Source organism: Paracoccidioides brasiliensis (assembly GCF_000150735.1).
Source record: "Paracoccidioides brasiliensis Pb18 unplaced genomic scaffold supercont2.1, whole genome shotgun sequence".
Taxonomy (NCBI): Eukaryota; Fungi; Ascomycota; class Eurotiomycetes; order Onygenales; family Ajellomycetaceae; genus Paracoccidioides; species Paracoccidioides brasiliensis.
In genome coordinates, this window is record NW_011371358.1 from 1,017,046 (window position 1) to 1,043,408 (window position 26,363).

Sequence of the window (26,363 nt, forward strand, 5' to 3'; positions counted from 1 at the left end):
TATCATCATTAACATCATAAATCACTCTCAGTTAAGAGTTAATTAGAAAAAAGATAATTTTAAATCAAAATCTATATGTATAAAATGTTAAATTTAATAATATTGCTTTTAATTTTTTTTTCTACTATTTTATTTTATTATTATATTTAATATCTTTAAAATTTAATATTTAAGATTAATTTTATTAACAAAAAAACATTTATATTATATATTTTATTATTAAATAGTTTTTTCTGTTAATATTATAATTTAGTATATTCTACTTACTTTTAATTATTAAAAATAATTATTAATAAAGCTAATATGATAAAGATGTACTTTATTACTCAATAAATAATAATTATTAATATTTTTAATATTTTTTTTATTTTTAAATATATGAAATTAAAAATTATGATATTTATTTAGTTATATTAGAATTAACTATAATATAATTTTAATTTATAAATATAAATTAATATATAAAATTATAGAATTTTATTCTAAAATAAAACAATTTTTAAATAAATATATAATAAAAAATAAGCTTAATATTTTTAATCATATAAAAATAGATAAAAATAATATAATTATAAAATAAAATAATATTTAAATTTAATATTTTTTAATTATATACTTTAATAAAAATTTTATTTTAATTTAAAAAATATTTTTTATAAAATTAATTAATAAAAGTTTTTTTTAAATTTTTTAAAATATTTTTATAAAAAATAGTTTATTAAAATATAATTAAAACTTTTAATTAAATTATAAAAATTTTTTATTTTATTAATAAAAATTATTATTTTAATTTTATTTTATATTTTATATATTGATTATTATTTTTATTACTTTATTTCTTAAAATATAATTTCTTAATTTCTTTTATATATATGATTAAAAAAATAAATTTTTAAATTATTTTTTTAAATTTTAATATTAATTCTTATTATTAATTATATTTTTTTTTAAAATATATATATATAAAATAGATACTGTTATAGTACATCTACTTGTAATATAAATTAAAATTAATCTGCTCTGCTTTGAAAGATTGATTTACTTCAATTTTCAATCATTTCTTTATATTTGATTGCTTACTCATTCTATATTTTAATCTCTAGTATTCTTATCGCAGTTACATAGTTAGATAGATGAATTGAAGTGTTTATTTTATTGTTATTTTGACTCTAGACTGAGCTATAATAAGTATTTAAAATAGATAAATTTCAATGTTTTCATCTTTTAACTTTATTGTTATAGCGTAGTCACTGGTAATATGAAATATGATTGATGCACTTCAATTCTTAACCATCTGCTTATATTTAGCTGCTCATTCATTCTTATATTCTAATTTTCAGTTTAGTATTCTTATCGCAACTGCTTAGTTAGATAGATGAATTGAAGCTTTTTTCTTTATATCATCATGACTTTAGTTTGCGATATTATCACGGCTTTAATCTAGGTACAGGTGAACGGGTGTTTGGTTGCCAACTAGGTAAGCTACATCAACGAAATACTAAGATGATTTCTAAAAGACGGGTCCAGGCAAGGCCTGCCTTATATAGCCCTTAGCGCCTTATTCTTATTTCCTTACCCCTGTCCTTAGCATCTTACCCCTGTCTTTAGCACTATTGCTATGCTGATGTTCAGATGGAGCCTGTTTTAGTCTGCTCTATCAGGTGGACTTTATGAGGTCAGTTAGTCTCTGGACAGATTCTGTTCTACACTATCATATTACCCCCCTTTTGAAGCTCAGGCGTGCCCTTATGTTAGTAGGTCATCATCTGCTTTATTTGCTAAATAGTTGTCCTTTTTTCAAGTCTCTATTCATTTATTCAGTTGCTTTGAAGGTCTTGCCTTTATTGGATTTGCTGTATAAAACTCTCAAACTAGATGCAGTGCATTCTTTAGATTTTTCACTGAATGCCATGTTGAATCATTGTTAAATTCTAATCACTTTACCTGATATTGAAGTTTTCTATAAGAGAAATGACTTTCTAGAATATTTTCAATCTTTTATTCATTTTCATTTTAAATCTTAACTGATTTTAAAGCTTTATTTAATTGTTCTGATAGAGTGTCATCTGCAGCTTTTTATAGCTTATCTGAAAAGAATATTAAGTAAATTCTCATGCTGTTTGATAGACTTAGTCTATAGCTATTGTCTACTTTCTCAATAATCTCAAAAAGACTTTTATTTTATTCTGCCAGCTTTCTGCTTAAGTGTTGAATTCTATAGTTCTTGAGTGATAGAAAGATTTTATTCTCTATCTCAAAATCTGACTTCTGACAGTATTTATTGACATTTAACTTCATGACTTCTTATATCTTTTTCACATTATCAGCTATTAGCTTTCAGATTTCTTTTATCTGAATGATATACTGTCTGATATCTTCTTATTTAAGCTTTTTCTCTTTATATAGTATCTTTGATAGTGACTTCCAGTCAAAGAACATTCTAGATTTATATCTGTAGACAGTTAAAAAAAAGGTCATTTTAGTAAATTTATTTTTCAAAGCTCTAGCTGCATAACTTATTATTAACAATCACTCATCTTAGTCATTCTGATAGTAATTTACATATAAATAAAGCTTAATTGTCAAATACTGATTTGCAATCTCAATCTGATCGTCTATCTGTATATGATGAGCTAATGAGAACTTTAGCTTAACTCTCAATTATCTGATAAATTCATCTCAGAAGTCTGAGATAAACTGTAGTTTTCAGTCTAATACAATTGAATATGGCACTTTGTAGTATCTGTAATAGCACATTAAGAAAAGCCTTACTAGCTCTCTGGCGTCAGCCTTTTTCATAATAGAGATGAATATAAACTTCTTACTCAGTTGATAGATAATTATCAATATCACATTATGACCTCTTTTTGTCATAGAGCTATCTATAAAATTCATTGATATATGCTATCAAACTCTGCCAGGAATTGATAGTTGTTAGGGAGTAAATGTGAGCTGCATAAGAAGGAAACTCTCTGCGTTCCTAACTGCTTTATAACAAAATACTAAGCTTGATGGGATGAAAGGGGGTGCTGGGGCCTGCCTGGATTATAACCACCTGCATGGTGGCGTGACCACGTGATGTGGATTAGGCCTAATCGGGCGCCGAGCTTAATCCGACATCGAGTCTAACCAGGCGCCGGGCCTCAGTCGGGCTCAGTCGGGCGCTGAGCCCAACAATAGTGACTTTAGCTTTAGTCATTTTAGTAGTATCTTATCTTCACTAGTGAGTGTAGCTTTCTCTTCTCAGAGTGTGCTGTTAAAGACTGCTTATGAATCTCTTTTAGAAGTTTCTTCTATTGAAAAATGATCAGCATTAACAGTTAACTTGCATTTCATTCAGAAGAGCTAGTTCTTAAACATCAAATTCTTCTCATTTGTAAGATGTTTAGAATTGTCCAGCTTGGCTAATTGTTGAGCTCTATGAGTGTTTATCAGTCTGATCTATAAGGCTAATGAGTTCACTGTTTGCTGCAATGTATTTCATTTCTCTATTAGTTTATTCACTTGACAGTCAAGTTTCTTTTCTTATCTTCTCTCATTATCTCATTCTGCTCTAATTCTATCTAGAGTCCCTCTTATGTTGTTTATAAGGCTAGCAATCTTTTGATATACTTGATCTATATTCTCTGCTAAGACCTCAACAAACTGTCTTTTTAACTTAGGCTTTTCTGACCTCATGTCTTTTCCAGCCAAGGTCAGCATGTCTCAGTCTGACCTTTATTGACTATTAGATCCTCTAACTGCTTCAGACATAGTGGTTTTTTCAGAGATTTAAAAGTAGATAAAAATTTCTCAAAGGTTTTGCATCTGAAAACCTGCTTTAAAAAGAACAAGAAAAGCAATTGATCTTAGTATTATATTATAACTTCAACTTAGATGCAGGTAAACAGATGTTTGATTGCTAACTAGATAAGCTATATCAATGAAATATTAAGATGATATCTAAAAAATGAGTCCAGGCAAGGCCTGTTTTATATAACTCTAAGTATATTATTCTTGTCTTCTTATCTCTGTTCTTAGCATCTTACCCTTGTCTTTAGCACCTTACCTTTATCTTTAGTGCTTTATCTCTTTCCTTAACACTGTTACTATACTGATGTTTGAACAGAGTCTGTTTTAGTCTAATTTATAAGATAGACTTTATGAGATCAGTTAGTCTCTGAATGAATTTCATTCTATATCATCATAGTTATGATATTAATATTTTATATTCTTTAACTTAATTTAAGATTTATTTGAATATTTTAAATCTTATATTTTTAAAATCTTTTTAATACTATTAAACTATTTGAAAATATTTAAATATCTTTAATATTTAACTTTTAATTAATAAACTTATTAAACTAATATAAAAAATTTTATATTTTACTTTAAAATTTTAAAAATATAATATATACTCAAAGTTTAATTTAAAATATATTGAAATTAAACTAACTTTTAAATATACTTCTTCAATTTCTAAATTATCAAAATATATTAATATTAAATTTATTTTTTAATATTTTATAATTTTTAAAAAGTTTAATAAAAGAAATATCTATTAATTAAAATTAATTTTTTTTTCAAAATGGAACTTTTTATAATTTATATCTTTTGTATTTAAACTTGATATCTTTAATCATTGTATATATTTTATAAAATTAAAAAGAGAAATTTTTTTTAAATTTTTAAAATATTTATTTAAATATTTTATTGATATATTTAATAAATATAAAATAAATACTTTTATTTAAATTAAATAATTTATATATATTTTTATAATTTTTATAATATAATTTATAATGATTTTATCAAAGTAAATAATTAATAATAAAATTAAAATCTCTATTTTTATAGCTCTAATAGAAAATGTTTTAAATACATCTAATAATCTTTCTAAAGCTTTATTTTAAAGTGATTGAAAATTTGATCATGTAAAGCTGATAGTGATAAACATTGTTTCTTTTGACCAGTAGTCATAATATAAAAAATTTAATTTTTTAATAGCTAAACGAAGTCTTTCTTCTTGATTAGAAGCTTAATTTTTTAATATAATGAGTAAATTAAATCATTTGATAGATATGAATATATATAAATAAGAAGAGGTTATAAAAAGATTAATCTGTATAAAGAGATGATTTAATATATTAATCAATTTGCTAATAATACATATCAAATGCATTATAATTCAAAAGTGAGATATATAATCATTGCATCAGCTTTGAGAACATATAATAAAAAAAAAATTATAAAAAATAGTTGATAATGAATTTCTATATTGTTTTGATAAGTTAATGAATTTTTTTTTTTAAATATTTTTGATGTTTTTTGATATTGTTCAAATATTTTTTTCATGCAAGATACTGTGGCGTTCCGCCCCTATTCTTTCGCCCCTTTCTATATTAGTATCCGCTCTCTATTCGCCCCTCCCTAATCCACTCAGAGGCCCCAATCTTTCCTATATTTCCTATCCTATGCAATCGCTCCTACCATATAGAGTGATTATAGTGTGTATATATATAGCAGGGCATTTGCCCATCTTATTAGAAGAGAATCAGACATGATTTATCCTACCTATTTGATTGCTTGTATGCATCAATACCCAGAAAGTTTTTGTTTTTCTGACTATGTAATCCACTAAGTTAGCTGTTGTATAAAAATCAGTGGCAATTGGTAATACAGCTGGATTTCGAAAAAAGTCATTAAGCTCGAAATAGGCTTCCGCAGGAATGGCAGTCCGTTGAGGTAACGGAAAAGTTCGCGAGTACCATATTTAGGCGAGCAAAGTTTGAGCCATGATCTGAGACCCACAACCAGTAGTTAGTTAGTGGTACGGTTATTAATGTGGGGACCAGACCCCAGACTTTCAAACTCAAATGACCTTAAGTTTGCAAACGACTAAATAGTTAACTAGGCTCTCGGAATATAATTTATGATTGAAGTAACAATCTGAGAAACATTCGAAGTTTAACAAAGCCATTATTCAACTAATTCTCCAGGGACATATGAATGGAAGAACGTTTGGATGTGGAATACCTCAATGACATCGCGAGTAGTGATCTATTGGATGGGAGTTTTCTCTTCCAAGTCTCCACCCAGGTTCTAACTAATCACTGCTGTCCGAAGCTTTTGCTAAGTCAGATAACTGCCAAGTCGATTGGTGCGAGGTAACGACCTTCCCCTCTCTCGGTCGCGGCCTGACCGAGTGTGCGTCTGGAACTTGGGACCTTGATGGAGGGAAATAGTGGTATGGGGAGGCAATCTGATGGGCTGGAAGGGAACCAGACCAACTTCTGAAATTTTCGATGCAGATGCTGGGATCTGACTGGACGAGAAATTATTGATGGGTTTGTTTGCTTGAGTTGACATGAACTTGGGGAAGAGTTGCGGGCAGAATTTAGGATGAGCCGGATAGGATGCAGGGAGAGTGGTCTCATTCGCTGGGAACGATGGGAGGCAGCCGGATCCATGGGACAGCTATAAATCAATCATGTTACCTGTCAATTGTCAATGGCCATTGTGCCTGTTGTTGAAGCTGTCCTTTGCCTTTGTTCATGGGTCCGGGGTTGTAAGTTGTTGGGCCGGATAAAAATTAAGCTGCGGAGGTTCCATCTACACCAAGTTAAAACCGAGAATATAGCAATTAACTAAATAACTACTGAGAAATGTGAGAGAGCGAGTATGCTGCTGGACTTCAACAGCGGGGTTTCTTTTCGTTACCTATCTTCTCTTTTTAGTTTTATACTTTCGAGAATAAGCAGAACCGTTCAATGACAATGTCGTAACTAATCCCAACCGGCTGAATCTTATATTCAGCCATACAAACTCAAACAGCCGTATCTTCGACCTCCGACCACTGTCCAACCTCGACAACAGGACTTCATACTCCCGTTCCTATGGGCACTACTCTATTATCCTTCTCCCAACTGTTTTGCACACGTGCAACCCCTTGGATATATCTCCTCCGCATCTCGGTGACATATCACCAATCATTTCTGCAAAACCTGCTGCACGACGTCGCTTCCCGTGTCTGTCTCCCTCTGCGGGCTCTGCCTGTCCTACTGAGAATCCCACAGCCGTGGTTCTGGTTCTACCCACCGTCAAGGAAATGCTAGGGATGATCTTCTGCGACCCACTACATTTACCTGCCGCTTCTCGCGAATCTCAGCGTTCCGCAGTTAGCTTTAACGCATTAGATTTGGCACAGCTGGTTATATGCCGATTGTCGTTTCACTGATCGATTCAACCGTTACTCTTGGAGAGAGAGGACAGAGAGATCCCGATCAATAGTGTTCCTGCTCCTGTTACCGTTGCTGTTTGCCGTTACTGTCCCTGCTACCTAGCAGCTGGTTTTGGATTGGGTTGATTGACTTGTTCCCACCATGGCGAATCATCCGCAGATCCAATGGGAGGAGGTGGGTCGGAGTTTTCCGCCACAGCAGCAACCACCACAACCGCTACAACAACATCTACATCCACAACTACAGGCTTTAGACCAGAGTACATTGTCTAGAACCTCTATCAATCCCGTCCAAGGTAGGCTTTTGTTGTTCCATAAAGTTATTTCAATTCCGTGGTAATTATTGTTAGTTCCCTGCTCTTCCGTCTTTGCTCCTTGATATTGCTTCAGCGAGGGGTTGTGTACTCACCCTCGGATGATGTTTCCAATTACTTGCTACCCCCTGCATGCTTTATAGAGGACATATCTGTTGCCAAGATATCTCTAGTTCCTGTCTATCCATTTCTCACCATGGCCAATTGGAGTGGTGTTGAATAATTGTTTGCCATCAACGCCACCTTGCAGGCTGCATGTGGGATAACCTCTCCCTGACATAAAACTTCCCTTATGGCCATTGTGAAACCTTGAGCTAGCTCCAGAAGATTCTGAAATGCTTATGGCAGTTATGCTAACGTCTATCCACCACATGTGCCTGCATGTTGGCGTGGAACAAAAATGAAACAAAAGGTTTAGAACCCTCAACCTCCAAAGGGCCTTCTACTTCCTCTATCGATCGTCCTTCCTTCACTTTCATCGACCACGATGATGACCTTGCCTCAAAACGGATCAAAGACGTACGGGCCCGTCGGGCCATCAGGTCCCATGTCATGCGTGATGTGCGCCGTCGTGAGAGACTGGCCGGGTTAAAGCGTACTTCTACACGAGGAGATAAAAGTGAGCACAAAAACGAGAGCAAAGAGATAAAGAAGAGGTCCTCGTCTTCCTCTTCGCCACTGCCGTCCACGAGCGCAACCACGACTACCAAGAACAGATGGAAGAGTAATGTTTCCAATGATGACCTGGAGATGACACAGGATAGTGCTCTCAACGAAGAACGCAGTTTGGATTCACGATCGTCTTCTGCGGAAATATTCTTAACTAGCAAGTCTCCGTCCGGTGTGGGATCATCAGCTACATCCATTACTCAGGATGGTGCACATTCACCGTTCCCGTCGAGTCCGGTAACTCAGGTGCCTGTATGGGCATTTGATCCCTTTGGCACATTGCCGGGTTCAACTCCGACGACATTCACCATCATCGATGGGTTGATAAAGTACTGTAAGCCTACAAGACTTACGTCCCCAATATCCCATCTATATACTCATTCGACATCTTAAAAACTAACTACTCAGTCTCATCTGTCCTCATCCCCATGACCTTCCCCGCCGAAACGAAGCAACCGGCAACCAGTAAAAATCGCATGGCCCGCATCATTACCGAAGCGATCTCAGATCCGGGTCCCTTTTTTGGATACATGAGTCTGTGCGCAGCGCATCGGGCAATTTTGCAGGGGAAACATTCACATCTCCTCCCCGTTCAGCCAGCGGGGAAGGATCGCATCCTCTACGAACCGGATTACTATGTCATGAAGGCTAAATGTATTAATGAAATGAATAAGAAGATGCTCGATCCGAAACTGGCACTGACGGATTCGGCATTTGATGTTGTTATTAGTTTGACGTCGAGTGCGGTGAGTTTTGCCCCCGTTTTTCCCTGTAGTTACTCAAGGGAAGAAGCTTTCCTATGGTTTCGAGCCTTGCGCTGATCGCTCGTCTGTAAATACCAACAGTTGACTATTGGAGACTTTGATGAAGCGCGAATACATATCCAAGGCCTCAAGAAAATGGTCGACGCGCGGGGTGGTGTTCGCGACTCATCGTTTCAAGGAGAAGGAGCCCGCATTCTCAGTAATATATTAACGTGAGCACTCATTTCATCCATCGTACAACTCATATTAAATAGCATCTGTATTTTACCCCGCCTCCATTTTGCATACTTAACATTTCCTAGGTGCGACGTCACCACCGCCTGCGGACTAATGACCCGCCCATTCTTCCCTCTAACATGGGACTCCCAACCAATCCCACCAGAGACTCTAGAACGCATGCTCCCACCTCCCTCCTCACCACTACACAACACCGCCATGCTCCTTTGCACATATACAGGTTTCTCCCCAGAACTGCGCAAAGCCCTTTTCAGCCTACGCAAACTCCTCTTCTTCGAATACGCCAACCATCTCGACCCAAATCACTTCACCGCCCTCGAACATGAAATCTTCCTATTCAAAAGCCATGAAACAGAATATGAGCTGCTGGATTACCCGTTCCGACTCGCACAGCTGCACGCACCAGCCCAATCCCAACTCACAACCACAAACCCAAACCCAAACCAGAAGTTCTCGAGACCGCACAATCCCCACCCCTTCGACTCCCACACCCTCACCTCCCTCGAAAACCTCACCCGCATCACTGCAATTTGCCACATAAGCCAATCCTTCGTGGTCTCGCCTCCCTCCTCCGGCATGGGCCGAGCTTTAACCCACCACCTCATCAACGCCATCTCCAAATTCCACCCATCAACCTTCACACGTCTGCACCCATCCCAGCTTGATTTGCTGGCTTGGGCTGCATTTGTGGGAGCGCGGTGTGCCAAGGACCAGCCCACGAAGTATTTGTTTTTGCCGATTTTGAAGGAGATTGGGAGGGTGAGGGGGTGGAGGGATTGGGGAGCAGTTGAAACGGGTTTGAGTGGATTTTTGTATATGAAGGCGTTGCATGGGGGGATTTTTGAGAGGATTTGGGAGGAGGCGGAGGAGGGGCCTGTTGTTGTGGAGGTTACGGAGGGAGAGTGGGAGGTGTAGGGAATCTGTTTTTGTTTTGGTTTTTGGGATAATGGGGAGGAAATTTGGGAGGAATTTTATCTGGATGTTTTTCCTGTTGGATTGTATTGGATTGTGTCGCATTTGGTCAGGTTGTTTTAATTGGGCTTGTATGGCGCTGGGAGGTTATAGTCTTTCACTTTCGGGGGAATTATTTTTCTTTTGGGATGGTGTTGTGGGAAGAGATTTATGAATGAATGGGCTGGGGTTAATTGGGATAAAGAGTGGAGATTGGCGTTGTAGTTGAGAGGAATTGTCTCTTTTCCTCCTTTCTTCTGTTCATTGTTGCTGATAATCTTAATGCTGCTGGTGTTGGAATATGCTTGAAGGAAGGGCATGAATCAACTATATGCTTTGTTTTGAGCAGAACCATAAATATTATTGTGTTTCCTCTCTTCTTTCTTAACGAGTACAATTGATGTTTTTTTAGGAATACGTCGGCCGTATGTGCACAATGCTCATTCCCAGGACCTGGTGCGAGATTTGCCACTGAGCTAAACAGATGAAAATCTCCCAGCAGAGTGTGGTGTAACTTTAAATCAAGGCCTATCTGGGCATGGCCAAGTCCACGCCCGTCCACCAACAATGATGCCTGTCAGACAAAGTCAAACGCAATTTGCAAATCAACCTTCAAGAAATGTAAATATCTTTGGGTTCGGCAAGTCTACCCTTCATTGCGGTGGATCAACCGTATAACCTTCTTCACATCCCATACAACAAAACCCACGGTCCCAGCCCACGCAGGAGAGAAAGTAGCATTTCCACACTTGCCGAGGCTTGTTGGTCTTGAAAGCAGAGATTGAAAGACGTTTGGAAGCTTCTAACTAGCAACGACTTGTTTTGCTAATGCCACCATAGGATCTGAAATCGAAAGCATACTGCAACAGAAGCGTGCAACAACCATCTGCGGTGTGCTATTCATATTTCGATTGAGAAGAAGGATCCCGGGATGGTCAAGCAAGAGGACAATGCATCGCAGCAGAGGTTGGACTGAAATTGTTGGTCTGATTTGGTATTGATTGAAAGAGGTGAAATTATGCGTCCAAAGAGGTTTGATACGCTGCAAAATAGATAGAGTGCGATTGGCTAATAAGATCGAGATCACGTGATGCAGCCTTGACGAAAAAGAGGCATTTCACTCTTTTTCATTGAAGGCAAAAATATAGTTGGGACATTTGACATATTTACATTCGATCTCATCTATAACTCCAATTTTTACAAATAGAATCAAACCCTTCTGCGAATACGTAGATCTCTCCTGGAAGGAAAATCACAAAAAATGGGCTGGTTCTGGGCATCCTCGCCCTCCCCTTCTAGCACCGACGAACACATTCCCGAGGGTGCGCTTCCGCCATTCGGGCGCGAAAACCTGCTGCTGGTAAGCAAGTGCCTCAATCCAAATGATTCAACCTTATGAGAGATTGGCTGACTTCTACTACGCATAGTCTACCTCCGGGTGCCCTGTTCCCTCTCTTCGCGCCAAAACCCAACAAGATACGGAACACCCTCCTTCATCCTGTCCCGTCCGCTCAAAGGACTCCCCCTTCTACGTTCTCGTTACCTCCTCTCAAGAAACCACTGCCACAACCACTGCCACAACAGCTCCACCTCCCTCATCGAAACCCCAATCCACTCTCTCCAAACTCAACCCCTTAAACTATATGTTCACCTCCCTCTCCCAATCCCGCGCCCCAAACCAAACGGTTGACCTCCCCGTCGAGCGGGAGATCTCTTCCATTCCACGTGCAGATGCCAGCAGCAACGGAAGAAGCAGTAAATGGGAATACCCCTCCCCCCAGCAGATGTACAACGCGCTCCTGCGCAAGGGATATTCAGACACGCCCCAGGATGCGGTAGAGGCAATGGTGGCTGTGCACAACTTCCTCAACGAGGGCGCGTGGGAGGAGATTGTGGGTTGGGAACGGACTTTTGCTGGTGGACTGATGAAGGGATGGCAGCGGTGTAAGCGGGGTGAGACGCATTTGTGGCATGAGATATATCGGGAGGAGATGGAGATGGAGAGGAGGAGAGAGAGTGGTGAAGATGGGAATGGGAGTGGAGCAGGTGGGTTGGAGATTCCTGAGCCGAGATTGGTGAGGTTTATGGGACGACCGCAGGATAGGACGCCGAAGGCATCCATTTTGCAGGCGCTTGGTTGGGTCTATCCGGCTAAGTTTGGGTGAGTGGTTGCTTCTTCCTGGCTCGTTTTACACATCCATGTAGTCTAACCTCTAACAATGGTTGAAGGACGGCCCCTCCCTTCGACCGCCATGACTGGTATGTGCTCCGCCAGACACCATCGGGACCCAAGGAGGTCCGCTACGTAATCGACTATTACTCCGGTCCACCAGGACCCGATGGAGAGCCGGTGTTCTATCTTGATATTCGTCCTGCAGTTGACACGCCTACAGCGGTTATTGAACGCATGATGAGATGGGGCGGAGACGTGTGGTGGAGAGCCAGTGGTGGAGCCTCGAGAGAGCCGAAGCAGTAGCCTCCTTGCATCCTCCCAACCCCCCTCCCCCCCCTCTGCTTCCTCTCCAACCAGATTCAGATGCTGTGAGATGACCAATCCGAAACTGAAGTTCACATTTTGTATGATTGTGCATGGATAAGCTTGCTGGTGGTCTTTATTTTGACCAATTGTATTTTATTAGCTTCCTCTTCTTTTCCATTTTTTTTTCTCTTACGGTTCGCGCCGTGTTCGTGGACATCTTTTTATTTGCATGGACCGGATTATTAGCAGGGATTGACGGACGCATGTATATGGGATGAAGAGGTGTTTTCGTCTGATTTTCATTTTCATTTGCTCTCCTTGGACATTGTTACTAGTATAAATAAGCCAATACTCAACTCCTTGCTTGCTTCCTCTGTTGCGGGGCTCTGAACCATATTTACTGACACAACGATTCCGTACAAGTGTCTCTCACCCTTCTTTTCCCGTCATAAATTCCAGCGAGTCTATCCTTGACAATATTCACTTGGGCCTTAATCTATTAAGCCTGCCTGAAAATCCTACATTCCCGTCTGTATTGAGAGTGACAATCATGTGACCGTGATCTATCTCCAGCGGGCCTTGGCCTTCGATCCCACCCAACCGCAGCTCGGATCAGTCCTCTGCCAACAACAGTTCCCTCAAGATTAAGCCGGATCTTTTCGTTGTGGGGAAGACACGTTCCCAGAGGGATTCTCTCAGCCTGTGCACATCTTACAACAGCAGAATAAGCTTTCAAAGGGTCTCTTCTGCCTTGTTGATGGCGTAATCCAGGCACTCGTGACCACCATGCCAGATTCCCCAAGTTTGTCTATTCTGGGCTGGATACTAGCCTGCTTCTGACTCTTTGATGTCACTGTGGCTTGTAGGCGTCTCGTTTACTACCAACTATGGGCCTTTTACCTCCTTTATTACAGTCAACCCTGCGAAGGTTGACGTTTCATTCCTTTTGTTTCTTTTGTTCTATGGAGTATGTTGGTGTGTCACCTGAGAAGTTTCTTATATATTTATTTTTGTGGCCTCGCTGTACCATGCACACCGCGCCGCATGGCTTGACCCCCCCCTCAACAGCGTCAAAAGAGGCCACTAGAGCCTGACTTAAGGACGGTTCCTTGCAGCTTTGCTGGATCCTGTTTCTCTTATTACGTCCTCTCTTCCTCGTCAAATTTGGCTCTCTGAATTCATTTTTCTCATCTTTTGAGTCTCACATTCGATCTCTACGAACCCTTCATTAAGTCATTAAGTGGGTAAACAAGTCCCCTGTAAGGTATCTCATGATCTCACTCTGCGCAAGATTTACCGCTTGGTTACCTGGCTACACCGCTCAATGAGTCCAGCTTCAACATCTTCAGTTTGCTATATCCCACCGCAGGCAGACGTCGTAGCCTCCACTGGTACTCCCAGAGCTTGCGACAACCCGCTACTCCTGTTATGGCGGGATATTCGTACGCTGGTATGGAGGCTCTACCTCCTACCAAAACTCTTCTATCCATTCTCCTCGAGATATCCCGACGATGAGCTCTCCCTACACTGGAAAAATAGCTTGTACCTGGGCCTCTTGGTATTTGTCACGCTCCTCGAGACCCTTCTATGCTTGGTTGCCTCGGTATCTGCTACACTATTACCTGGATGGCTAAGTACAGGAATTTTCGTGGCAATTCTGGGACTGGTTTGGGGTTTGGTAGCCCCGATTCAGGGTCCAATGATAGTCGAGTCGAGGATAGGGGTTAAGGAAGCGGAGCCATATCCTCATAATCATGAGAGGTGGATATTTGTCAATGGGGTGATGGGAGGGTATGAATTCCCTTTGTTATCTTTACCTTAACTTACATTCTACGGAGTTAAATCAAAATCAAATAGGAACCGTGGCCTTCAGAGTAACTGTGCTAGACTCTCGCAAATTTTTGGCCGTGTAATAACGGGTATCCACAACCCCACAGGCGGTCTCCTGTGGGATGTCATCGAGTGTATTTTTCAACGGTCCTTCTCTTACAACACATACAGCACGCGTTATGCATATGACCACCTCAAACGCTGCTTGACGGACGCCAGCGTGCACAAAGTGATACTAATCGGCCACTCACAGGGTGGCATAATCGTCTCCATGGTGCTAGATCTGCTATTCAACGATCTCCCGGTTGAAAACATGGCCAAGCTCGAAGTGTACACATTTGCCTGCGCTGCAAGCCATTTCAACAACCCACTGCGTGCGATTCGGCCTAATTCGCCCTCACAGCGGTCTGCGGTCATCCAGTACATTGAGCACTACGTCAATGAGGAGGATCTCGTTCCGCGATGGGGAGTCATGTATAATGTCCGCTGTTCCAGGACGCGATATTGTGGTAAAGTGTTCATTCGTAATGGGGCGACGGGCCATATGCTTAACCAGCATTATCTAAATAATATATTTCCCCTGGACAATCCAGATGGCGATCCTGGGACCAAGTGTTTTCTAGACCAGGAAGTTATGGTTGATGAATGTACTTGTCGGAAACGAGAGGTTCATTCGGCTACTGCTGCTGCTGCAATCACTTCGGATAACTCGATATGCCATGACTCATCTTCATCTTCGCAAAGTGATTCAGGTGTTGAGATTGTATCAGCGGGTAATGGGAATGGTATTTGTCCGGATGACCCCAGCAACGGCAAAAATGGAGCTGGTATGACTGTTCGAGAGCTCAGTCGTTTGTGGAGATATCTAGATGGTGCAGATCCGGATGCGCATGAGACGCCCATGATGAATTGAATTCATTCTGTTTTGCTGGAAGTTGTAACTACCTCTCTTTGTTCTTTTCCTTCAAATCGCACTTCTCAAATTTAATAGATGAAGGATATTTTTCTGTATATTTCTCGGTGAGATCTGGGTGGAAGGGTGGATATCTAATGCCGCGGATCGGATAGTTAGTTAACTAACTATAACTAGTTTAGATACCGGTTTACCTACTAGTTTCTCCCTCAAAAAGGAAAAGGGAGTTTCTTCCCCAAAGATCGCCCGCTGAAGACGAACACTTCCGTGCTCTCACTGGGGTGATTATACTTTATTTCCTTTTTGTTCAGGTCATTCATTTAATACGGATTATGATTCGCTCCCTGTGAACAGTTGTCGGTATTGAGGCTAATACAACAATAACAAACACGAATCAATCCTAATATCTCTTCCGACATCAAAAAGTATTCACAAGATCACCCAGAAACTAATAAAAGAGAGTCCACTCGATGTCGATTTCAAGGACAAATCGAAGTTTGAAATCATCACGCGACTTCATAAGCATTCTAATACGGGTTTCCAAACGGTCCCCGAAGGTTTATGTCAAATCATCTTCACCGTGAATATGGGGGAATCGATGCCGTGGGTAATTACAACATGGTGTCGATTTTGGTCGTGTTGCTCCTCTGGCATATGAGCCGTCACCTGCAACGGCAAATGCCTGTCCTGTCTCCGGGCTAGCAAAGCAGAAATCGTTGTCCCTTTCGGAGACCCTTTCTTTTCTCTCTTCTCTCTTTTATGGATACAATTGTGCCTTTGCAAAATTCTAGCTACAACGCCCGTCGATGCGAATCATCCTTCCCGTCAGGAAACGTTCATAAGCTAATTTCTCTGTATTCCTTCTTTCTCCCACACAGGTTTTATCCGCCATATGCCTAGAGTTATCTCATCGTAAGCACAAGTTCCTACCTATCAAAGAGAAATAGGTTCCCTGTCTACTTTACGAACCATTTACATCTCAGCTCGCTAAAATAATCTCTCATTTGAATGAAGTCCTCCCAACTTGCAATGCGCAAACCTTGAGGACCGTCGTCGAAAGTCCATGTACGCGGCAGTTTTCCTTTGGATAGTTACTTGCACGCCTCCTGAATAGGGTCAAATACCCGTTTGGGTTTCATTGGCCGGTTGATAACCTAGGATGGCTTCTTGTTTATGATCATTCCTCCACTTCCCCATATCTACGTACGTACCTCTCCGTGGTATTTTTTTTTTTTTTTGGTCGGATTTTCATGAGAGAGAAGATGTGTGTTCTACTCTTTGCGTTTGGCATGAATGCATATACATATACCTGTACGATAAAGCGTGTATCGTAGTATTTTTGGGTTCCCAGGCGGGCTGGACAGTTATGGGTGATGGTATATATATATATATATATATATATATATGGCTTCTTCTAAAATATGGCTTTTGTTTCGTGTCCACTGGGGCATTGTGTATTGTTGTCTTGCATTGTATCCTAAAATTTATGACATGGATTGCTATTTGGTGGTCGGTATGTATATTCTGGAGATTAACGGATAAATATATAGACCATATCGCAAAGACTCAAATAAATATGGATAAATATCTAAGACTATAACTCGACAGTCAAGCCTTTTACGCTCCCATGCTTGCGCTGTCTGGCCCCTGGCTTACTCAGCAAATGCCCGACTTATGACGTCTTTTGTCGTTCAACTTAACTTGAACTCGGCTTGTTCTTGGTTGCAACAAAAATTAATGCCCGGAGCACAACATCCATTGTATCTTCTAACATCCCATATACAGATATCCGACAGGATGAACTAATGACAACCTTGAAAACGAACCCCCTCGTGATAATATGAGAGCGGCCCTTTGGCTGGGCCGTTTCCCTCCCAATCCCGCTACTCTATCATGTTACAAGCAAACTGGTAGACCACCTACCAGCTCCTCCGCGATTTACCTGCACCGTCTGTTCTCCTTCTCTTCGAAACCCTACAATTCCAAATACACACCCGCTCTACGCCAAAGCTGCCGTCAGCACCATCCCGGAAAATCACAGCATTATCACAATTTCCAATGGCGGAGCCACCAAAACGTTTCAGGGTCCTGCCGCACTTTCGGCACCTACCGGGGAACCTCCACTCTCCTCCTAGCGGCCATCTTAACTCCTGCAGCCTTTCTCGAGCTTGCTGAGAATGGTGCAGATGACCCCTTCACGACTGCGGAGAGCGAGATGCTAGCGGCGTCGCGCGAAGAAACGCGAGCGCGGCGCAGGATACCCGATGATGTGGATGGGATGATCCGGCTCTGTCGGAGCATATATATATTCGTCGATCAGTATGTGGTGGAGCCCGTGGCTACTGCTCTGCGATTTTTCCATTTACTCGTCATATTTGTGCCGGTTCTTGTCACAGTACCCGTGATCTGGATCGGGCCAAGGGTCAGGAGTCGGGATGGGGAGAGAACTGGGACGCTTTGGTGGTATGGGTTTCTGGTTAGAGCTATGGAGAGGGGCGGAGCGGCGTTTATTAAGGTTGGCTTTGTCTTTGTCAAAAAGAACAATTTGAATAATGATAATGCACAGATTCGGAGCAGTAGGCTAACTGATTGTTTTATATGAATAGCTTGGTCAATGGGCGGCGTCGCGGTCGGATATATTTCCTCCAGAACTGTGCGTGCAGATGTCCTCGCTGCACTCCAACGCTCCCGCTCACTCATTAAATGCTACGAAACGGATTATAAGCAACGCGTTCAACATGCCGTTCGAAGATATCTTTGAAGAATTTGACGAGAAGCCTCTGGGTGTCGGAGCTATTGCACAAGTATACAAAGCAAAACTACGACCGGGTCTCGTTGTACATGACCAACTGGATGTGGAAGATAAGCCGTTGAATATAGCAGCGAAATTCAAGAAGAATGTGGATACATTGGTGAAAATCAGTCCGCGGCGGGTGCCTTCGTCGTACGTTGCGATCAAGGTGTTACATCCTCGTGTGCAAAGGATAGTGCGACGAGATCTGAAGATCATGGCTTTTTTTGCGCGAGTGATCAATGCCATCCCTTCGATGGAATGGTTTTCCTTTCCTGATGAGGTGAAGCAGTTTGGACACATGATGCGACTCCAGCTGGATTTACGGATTGAAGCTGCAAACCTCCAGCTCTTCCGTGAACGTTTTAAATCGCGGACGACCGCTTGGTTCCCCTATCCATACACTGAGTATACGACTAGAGAGGTATTAGTTGAGGAATTTGCTCAAGGGATCCCGCTGGCTGCTTTTCTTGAGAGCGGCGGAGGGGTTTATCAGCAGGGAATAGCCCGTGAGGGCCTCGACGCCTTCTTACACATGCTCCTAATCGACAACTTTGTCCACGCTGATCTGCATCCCGGCAATATCATGGTCCGTTTCTACAAGCCGGGGCAACTAGATCTCTCTTTCAAGACCTACCGCCCGAGCACACCAGCAAAGGAGAAACGCCAGGTCGATGTAACCGAGTCCGTCCTCAATCGCCTCCGACCATACCAGAAGGACCCAGAGAAATGGAATGCCGTTCTATCGGAAATCGAAAAGGAAGGCTACCGCCCGCAGCTTATTTTTCTCGACACCGGCCTCGTCACGCAACTCAACAGCCTCAACCGACGGAACTTCCTTGACCTGTTCCGTGCTGTGGCTGAGTTTGACGGGTACAGATCCGGACAACTGATGGTGGAGCGGTGCCGGCAGCCGGATGCCGTCATCGATCCAGAGATCTTCGCGCTAAAGATGCAGCATCTTGTTCTAGCGGTCAAGGGGCGGACATTTGCACTGGGAAATGTGAAAATCGGCGATGTGCTGAGCCAGGTGTTGTATTTGGTGCGGGCACACCATGTGCGGCTGGAAGGGGACTTCGTCAATGTGGTTGTTTCTATCCTATTGCTTGAGGGCATTGGGAGGAGTTTGGATCCCGAGCTGGATCTGTTTAAGAGGTAAGTTTATTGTTTCCCCCTACCTTTCTGGAGTTTCTTAATGGTTTTTTTTCCCCTATTTTATGTAAGTTAACTACTAACTTAAGAGTGAAAAAGCGCACTCCCTATCCTCCGCCAACTTGGATCTGGGACGACATTACTGAAGTCCGTGCGAGAAGGCGACACGTCAATGCTGAAGGTGTGGGTCGGGCTTGAGGCGCGGACATTCCTGCAGGCAAGTATTGAGAACGTGGAGATGTGTGTGAAGTACGATCTGCTGTCGCCGAATATATAAGAGGCATCAATCTAGGTATATCGTTCACGAAAGGGCCGGGTATGATAAATGGTTGGGGTAGGGCAGGGTTATTTAACATAGACAGGCCGCCGGCTTTATCTTCTTTTGCCCTTTCATTCTGATATTATAGTTGTTTCTGGCTCTCCAAATTTTGGCTTCCTACCTCCGTTCTCGGTTTAATTCCCGTGTATATAAATATCTACAATATGGATATATATGATACCATTTACGCAAACTTTACAGCCGGTGGAGGTATCTCGATTGGTGCTTATATCAACACCTGTTTTTTTCGACAAGGTGGAATAATATTTAGATGCTCCATTGGATCTCGGGAGTGGATCGGGCATTTCCATCATCAAACCAACCAGCCAGCCCGCTCAGACTATTTGGAGGGAAAATAAGAGCATAGAAAGGAAAAGCGGGTTGGGCTTGAACTGCTGGAGATCTTTAGCAGACCGTCAAATGATTCTGTTAACTAATGAGTTAACTTAACCATTCTTAATTTAATTTTGCGGGGCGGTTACGAAAAATATGTCATCGAACTGCAACTGATCACTCTGACTATTTCACCCTTCTTCGTCCATATCCTTGAGTTGTAATTTTTCTCGCTTCGTTGCCTCTGTTTTTCTTTTGCCAATTCCGTCTCTTTTCCCCTTCTCACTTCTTTGCAGTCGAGATATACAATCAACTCTGCGAGCTCATCACAGTAAACTTCAATGGTTTGCCACCATATCTCCGTAGCTCCTTATATCCTATTTTATCCGTCCTTCGATTCGTTTTGCTCTTCCCCAATTCCAACCAGGACCAATGCGCATGTTCCGCCCGGCGAACGCAGGAGGAGATGTTAACAACTTCGATTCCACGACATCTCCGCCAGCCTGGAGATGAGGGATACCGAACCCCCACGATCGAGGATGTGGAAGACTGTGCCGCCTCCGCTTTTCCGTTCCCAGACCAGTCCTTGCCAGTATCACCGCCGCAATCTGCTCCCCCTGCTACACCAATTCTTGATCGTATCCGTTCCCGGGCATCTCATCAAACCAACGGTGCAAACAACGGCCACAACAATTCCGCGACCGCTGGAGTGGAATCCAACGGGCTGAGGAAGGAAAATGGTTTCAATGACTCCACTGGCCATGTGAATAATTCTTCAGAGGATTGGCCGCTGACGCTGTCATGGAAGGAGAGGATGCGACATTTTACTTGGGCGTTTTTCACGCTGACGATGGCGACCGGGGGGGTTGCGAATGTGCTGTATTGGGGTATGTAATGATATGTCCATTTACATCTACTTTTTACCCCATCTCCTATACTCTGGTAATATTCTTCTTGATAGCCAAGCTAAAGGATCAAGTAGTTCCGTACCGTTTCCCTGGTCTCTATACAATTGGCGTTGTAGTAATGCTCTCCAACATCGTCCTGTACTGCTGCATATGGGGCCTGCTGATCTTCCGCTTTTATAGCTTCCCATACACATTCAAAGCATCATTCCTGCATCCGACAGAGTCCCTCTTTGTCCCAGCCTCAATCGTCTCATTCGGGACTATCCTCATCAACATCTCGCAATACGGCCTGATGAAATCCGGCGAGTGGCTGAATACAGCTACCTGTATCTTATTCTGGTTCAATGCCGCACTGGCCGTCATGTTCTCCGCCGGCATATATCTCATCCTGTATGTACGCCAAATACAACATGCTAACGGCATCCGTTCTTGACTCGCCATTCGGCAACGGCTGTGGTGCTGACCTGACCCAGATGGTCAACGCAGACCTTTACAATCGCTCAGATGACGCCCATATGGATTTTCCCCGCCTACCCCATGTTAATAGTCGGACCCCATGCCGGCATACTAAGCAGCGACTTATCCCAGAGACAAGCTCTGCGCATTATAGTTGGAGGCACGACTATCCAGGGCGTGGGCTTCCTTGTGTCTCTGACTGTGTATTCAGCATTTATATACAGATTGATGACGCAGAAGTTACCTAAAGAAAACTTGCGACCAGGCATGTTTGTCTCCGTCGGACCTAGCGCGTTTACAGTTGTAGGGATTATGGGTATGGCGAAGAATGCCGACCGGGCATTTCCGGCGGATTTCATGGGCGATGGCCCCTTCGCCGCCAAAGTTATTCGCACCGTAGCGAATTTTGCCGCGCTTTGGCTCTGGGGGTATGGTTTCGCATGTTATTATTTTCCCCTTAAGAAAAACGCCCTCCCCTCATTTCAAATAAGCTCTCTCGACAACATCTCTAACCACCTTCTCCAGCCTCGCCATATTTTTCTTCTTCATTGCTGCCTTCGGCCACTGGTCTGCCGTCAGCCGCGGTCACATGCTCTTCTCTATGACATGGTACTCATTCGTTTTCCCCAACACAGCGTTGGTGGCGGCCACCTTCGCCATCGGCAACGCGTTCGCGTCCCGGGAGATTGAGATCGTGGGATGCGCGATGATCATCTTACTACTGATGACGTACGTTTTTGTCACAGTTATGATGGTGCGGGCTGTTGTGTTGCGTCATATTTTATGGCCGAGGAAAGGTGAGGATAAAGATGAGGGCGGGTTTAAGATTATGGAGATACAGCCTGCGGTGCCATCGATTTTGGTTGGGTAAGTGTCCGTAACGTGCGCAAATTGGAGGTTGGCGGCCCTGGTTTTGGATTTTTCCCTTTTCCCTTCTTCTTCTTCTTCTTCTTCTTCTTCTTCTTTTTGAAATATATTTGACTTTAAGATACTCCATTCTGCTATTGATTGTTGATTATTGTATTCTCCTTTATCCTCTCTTACATTTTGGCTAATACGTGTTGAATATTCTGCTTGCATTTAGAGGCCCGGAACGTTAAGGATACAGTTATCGTTACGTGAGATTAAATTTAACATTGAGAATATAGGAGCATAAACGATATTTAGTCTCTGCCGAAAACCAAATGCTCACAGCACAGAAGTCGTGAAAATACCACCTGCCACAGGTGGATGAAGTCAATACACTCAGCCTCTAATATGAACCCTGGGAGCCAACCCCTACACAACTTTCCTCACCTTCCCCGTCTCAATCTCATACACCCACCCGGAAATTGGAATCCCAGGCGTAACCAGCACCTGCTCACTCAGCCACCTAACATCCTCTCTAACCGCTTCCTCAAGCAGTGGAAACGGCTGGAAATCCGGAATATCCCTCTTCAGCGCCTCGAGCACCCTACACCCGCCATCCGCAGCGCCAGTTCCATTCTGCCTGTGACTCTCCACCAATTTCTTCTCAACAAGAGCATGCGCCTGCTCGTTGGTGAAGGTCAGCATGCCACAGCCCGTGTGCTTGATGAGCAGGATCTCGCGGGTTCCTAGCAGCTGCTGCGAGATGACAATGGAGCGCAAGCCATCGCGGGCGCTGGCGCCGGCATTACGGATTACGTGGGCATCTCCAAGGGAGATGCCAAAGGCGGAGGAGGGGTCGATACGGGCATCCATACAGGTCACTGTTGAAGAGTTACTAGAGGGGCAATGGAGAGGGGGTATGGGTTAACATACGAACAAGATATTTCTCCACAGGGGGAATGGCAAGATGACTCTGATTGAAAGTGTTTGCATATCCGGCATTTCTGTCTTGGAGCTTTTGTTGGATTTGGGTTGCCATATTTCTCTGCTGCGGAGGATAGATTTCATTGATCGATATATCTTATATATTGGTGAGAATAGGAGAAGACGATCTGGACATAGAATTCAGGGTTAGTAGAGGACTTTCAACAACAGTTTCATAGTGAAAATTAATTATGGGATTCTAACCGGTGCTGTTATCAGAGCAACTAGTGTCTCGAAAGAGGGATTATTATAGTAACAGGATACTATCAAGTCAAAAACGCGGTTGTCTGGAATATAACATAAATCTTGGGACTTGAAAACTTTCAGGGGTGCGAGGCAGGTAATATATCTCTTCACTCCATATGGGAAATCCACAACTCACGATAAGGTTAAGCTTCCCTTCCTTCTTCCCCACATGGAGATGGTATGTGCGTTTTGGACGGATGCTTTCCAAACTGCTGGCTCATCCCAGGACGAATCGGCAGCCGTTGATGATGTTTAAGATATATATATATATATACGCCCCTCCCTAGTGCAGGTCATGTCCTTCCTCCCGTCCATCTTCGCCAGATAGAAATGTCAAGAGAGGGCATCACGTATTAAATTGTATCAATTAGCTCATTCCAAGCAAATGATATGGAAGGAAAATGACGCCACAGAATGTCATGCGGGACATCTCACAGGAGACTTTTCGATGAGGTGCCGTTCGCTTCGAGGAGGGGATAAGGTTGAACTTTTCCTTGTTCCTGTAACTATATATCATTGTGAAGCTGTTAGCAAGGATGAAAGTTAGTTACAGGGTATTTCGCTAAAAAATGTTTAATATGCCCCCCTGACAGTCGGATGAGGGGGGGGGGAAGTAGCCTGCGAATCTGACCACACCGTTGGAGTATAGCTGGCGTAGGTTATGAAGCTACAGACATCAAAGTTCCCTTCTGAAATAATTAAAAAAGCAGCCGGTAGCTTCGGCAATTCTATGAAAATACGACTGATGCAAACTTCAATCCCGACAAAGTCAAAAACAGTTGAATAAATGTTCCAAACCCCAACTTGTAACTACTTGATATGTGATAGTTAGTTATATGAAACACTTCATAGATATGCACTGAATAGAACTGCTCTGCTTGTAAGACAGAGTATCCCTCCTCTCAGCCAGTATCTTCACAATCAACTCAAAAAATCTGGGCTTGGTGGAGAACTCGCGTGCTGGTGATGGAAATGAAAGGCATTGATTGCTTTTTGAGGGTGTGTCCTTGAGAAGTTATTGGGTTGAAAGCGCTAATGAGGCTGGTAACTAGTTAACTAGCTAACTAACCAGAAAGCTTCACACCCGCCATTTATGATGATACACTGACAGGAAAGAGAGTCAACGCGGCCGAGGAAATTCAGATTCAGTTCACCTTCAGACTAGTCAGTGCCTAACCGGACTCTAAGCACTGAACTAATAATCCCATCGATGTCTTCATATGCTTCTTTAAAACCCCGACATAGGCAACCTGGTCAATATATAACTAATCAATGGAGCAGCTTTGTATAGTTACGGATCGCTCCAGCAGTGGCAATGAACTGTTGACAACCGTCTCTATAGACACCCGCGACGTCATCAATCAGCTGTCATGTTTGGTCCGGGCGACTCTCAACTCGCCAACCCAGTTAACTAAACCGGGGGGGGGGGGGGGGGGGTTTTTTTCCTCGGCACCTCCCTCGCAGTGCGATGCGCGGAAGATTCAGAATCAATATTTTTGAAGCGATAATAAAGAAAATAACCTTCAATGGCGTGATAGTCGCAAAATCTGTCCTAATCACAGGGTAGGAGGTCATGCAACCATAGCCCAGGGTTGACTTTACATATCCGATCTGGCTCATCGGGGTTCAATTCGCTGACGCTGCAATACACGTGTATAGAGCTGCTCGCCTAGAGGCATTGGATAGTTATTGGCTGGCGCGGGAGTTCCACCGCAATGGCCTGTGCTGCGCGTCTTCGCGACCGCAAGAGAGATAAAAGCTCTCCCTTCAGTCTAAAAGAACAACCGGGGATGGAAACACTCAGCTTGGTCGTGGATAAAGAGGAGAGTGTGAAAGGCATGTCGTGATGAAGTTGAGCTTTTGCTTAAGGGGAAGGGCCTTGATTGTTTTGGTTAACAATGCGTGAGGATTTCCCGATTGTGTTTCAGAGTCGAAAATTGCTATCATATGGTCAAATACGGAGTGCTAACTTAAACTCTAGTGGACTAAGTATGTCTAATTTTCCCCCGGATATATGTATGAAAGCATTTGAGAGAGGCCTTTATGTGGTGCTCTTGCACACGCTGCGCTTGAATTTTTGCGTCTGTATTAATTCTGGGTCAAACAGACTACACAGTCCCTGCCCTGGTATTCGAGACGAAAATCTTCTCCGTCATTGCAATGTGCCAGGCTTTTGCTCCGCTGCTTCTCAAAGCTCAAGGCACTATTTTTCAGCTGGCATCCATTGCAGGAGTAAGACATCCCGAAAGCTAGTTGATATGATCTGTTTCGAATCAATCTGCCAACCTATATTAGATAATACCATACGTTTTTGTGGATCTGTATACAATGCTTCGAAGGCCGTACTGCACTCCTTTTAGTGGCACTTTGAGAGTTGAACTTCGCCCCGTTCGGGTCCGCCAATCCCTTCGTTGGATTTTCATGACTCTTCTTCTCAGTTTCCCCCTTTCCTCTCAACCAATCGAAATTGAGACAAACCAGAAAGCAAGCAAGAAAGAAACTCTACAACTAATAACCGTCTATCTTTCCCCAAAACTACGGCGTTCAAGTGACAACCACAATTTCCGGCGGCGTGAAGTCCAATAACCCAGATCTTGTATGGTTCAATTCATAGGTGAAAATGAAGCAACGAATTCCAAAAAGCTTATACAGATCCATTATGACTCTTAACATACTACGACTGACCCCATCTATTGCGTTCTCTCTAGAGAAGCGTGGGAAATTAAACACATTCTAAACTTGGAATAAATCAAAAAATCAATCGGAAAAAGAGATCGACAGGTTTTTATGCAAGATACAAGTAACAGGGGAAAACAAATGAAATGACGCGACAACACAGACAATGCTATCAGATATAAGAATAATTAAGTGGTCCCGGGTTCCAAATCACACAGATAAAAAGAGTGGAAAAGGGGTAAATATCAATTATAACCCGCATGGCCTTCGCAA

The 26,363-nt window shown here is 42.3% G+C and overlaps 7 protein-coding genes across 7 annotated transcripts; 6 read left to right on the top strand and 1 right to left on the bottom strand.

The window, feature by feature from the left end:
* Positions 1-7,361: 7,361 nt before the first annotated feature.
* Positions 7,362-10,118, top strand: PADG_00311 (uncharacterized protein; the record flags this gene model as incomplete). Its single annotated transcript, XM_010757472.1, has 5 exons — positions 7,362-7,515; positions 7,952-8,536; positions 8,611-8,948; positions 9,048-9,178; positions 9,269-10,118. 5 exons carry the CDS (start codon positions 7,362-7,364, stop codon positions 10,116-10,118), a joined length of 2,058 nt encoding a protein of 685 aa, XP_010755774.1.
* A 1,297-nt stretch (positions 10,119-11,415) lies between these two features.
* PADG_00312 (holocytochrome c synthase CYC3) lies at positions 11,416-12,630 on the top strand (the record flags this gene model as incomplete). Its single annotated transcript, XM_010757994.1, has 3 exons — positions 11,416-11,514; positions 11,582-12,315; positions 12,384-12,630. The coding sequence occupies 3 exons, from the start codon at positions 11,416-11,418 to the stop codon at positions 12,628-12,630; spliced, it is 1,080 nt and encodes a 359-aa protein (XP_010756296.1).
* A 1,327-nt stretch (positions 12,631-13,957) lies between these two features.
* Positions 13,958-15,376, top strand: PADG_00313 (uncharacterized protein; the record flags this gene model as incomplete). The annotated part of the gene is made up of 2 exons (XM_010757473.1): positions 13,958-14,424; positions 14,491-15,376. The coding sequence occupies 2 exons, from the start codon at positions 13,958-13,960 to the stop codon at positions 15,374-15,376; spliced, it is 1,353 nt and encodes a 450-aa protein (XP_010755775.1).
* Positions 15,377-17,216: 1,840 nt separating this feature from the next.
* On the top strand, positions 17,217-19,596 carry PADG_00314 (Atypical/ABC1/ABC1-C protein kinase; the record flags this gene model as incomplete). Its single annotated transcript, XM_010757474.1, has 3 exons — positions 17,217-17,891; positions 17,983-19,322; positions 19,419-19,596. The coding sequence occupies 3 exons, from the start codon at positions 17,217-17,219 to the stop codon at positions 19,594-19,596; spliced, it is 2,193 nt and encodes a 730-aa protein (XP_010755776.1).
* An 841-nt stretch (positions 19,597-20,437) lies between these two features.
* PADG_11080 (uncharacterized protein) lies at positions 20,438-22,206 on the top strand (the record flags this gene model as incomplete). Its single annotated transcript, XM_010758381.1, has 4 exons — positions 20,438-20,858; positions 20,954-21,269; positions 21,353-21,763; positions 21,861-22,206. The coding sequence occupies 4 exons, from the start codon at positions 20,438-20,440 to the stop codon at positions 22,204-22,206; spliced, it is 1,494 nt and encodes a 497-aa protein (XP_010756683.1).
* A 407-nt stretch (positions 22,207-22,613) lies between these two features.
* PADG_00315 (uncharacterized protein) lies at positions 22,614-23,223 on the bottom strand (the record flags this gene model as incomplete). Its single annotated transcript, XM_010757995.1, has 2 exons — positions 22,614-23,065; positions 23,118-23,223. The coding sequence occupies 2 exons, from the start codon at positions 23,221-23,223 to the stop codon at positions 22,614-22,616; spliced, it is 558 nt and encodes a 185-aa protein (XP_010756297.1).
* Positions 23,224-25,312: 2,089 nt separating this feature from the next.
* Positions 25,313-25,667, top strand: PADG_00316 (uncharacterized protein; the record flags this gene model as incomplete). The annotated part of the gene is made up of 2 exons (XM_010757475.1): positions 25,313-25,403; positions 25,522-25,667. 2 exons carry the CDS (start codon positions 25,313-25,315, stop codon positions 25,665-25,667), a joined length of 237 nt encoding a protein of 78 aa, XP_010755777.1.
* Positions 25,668-26,363: the final 696 nt, after the last annotated feature.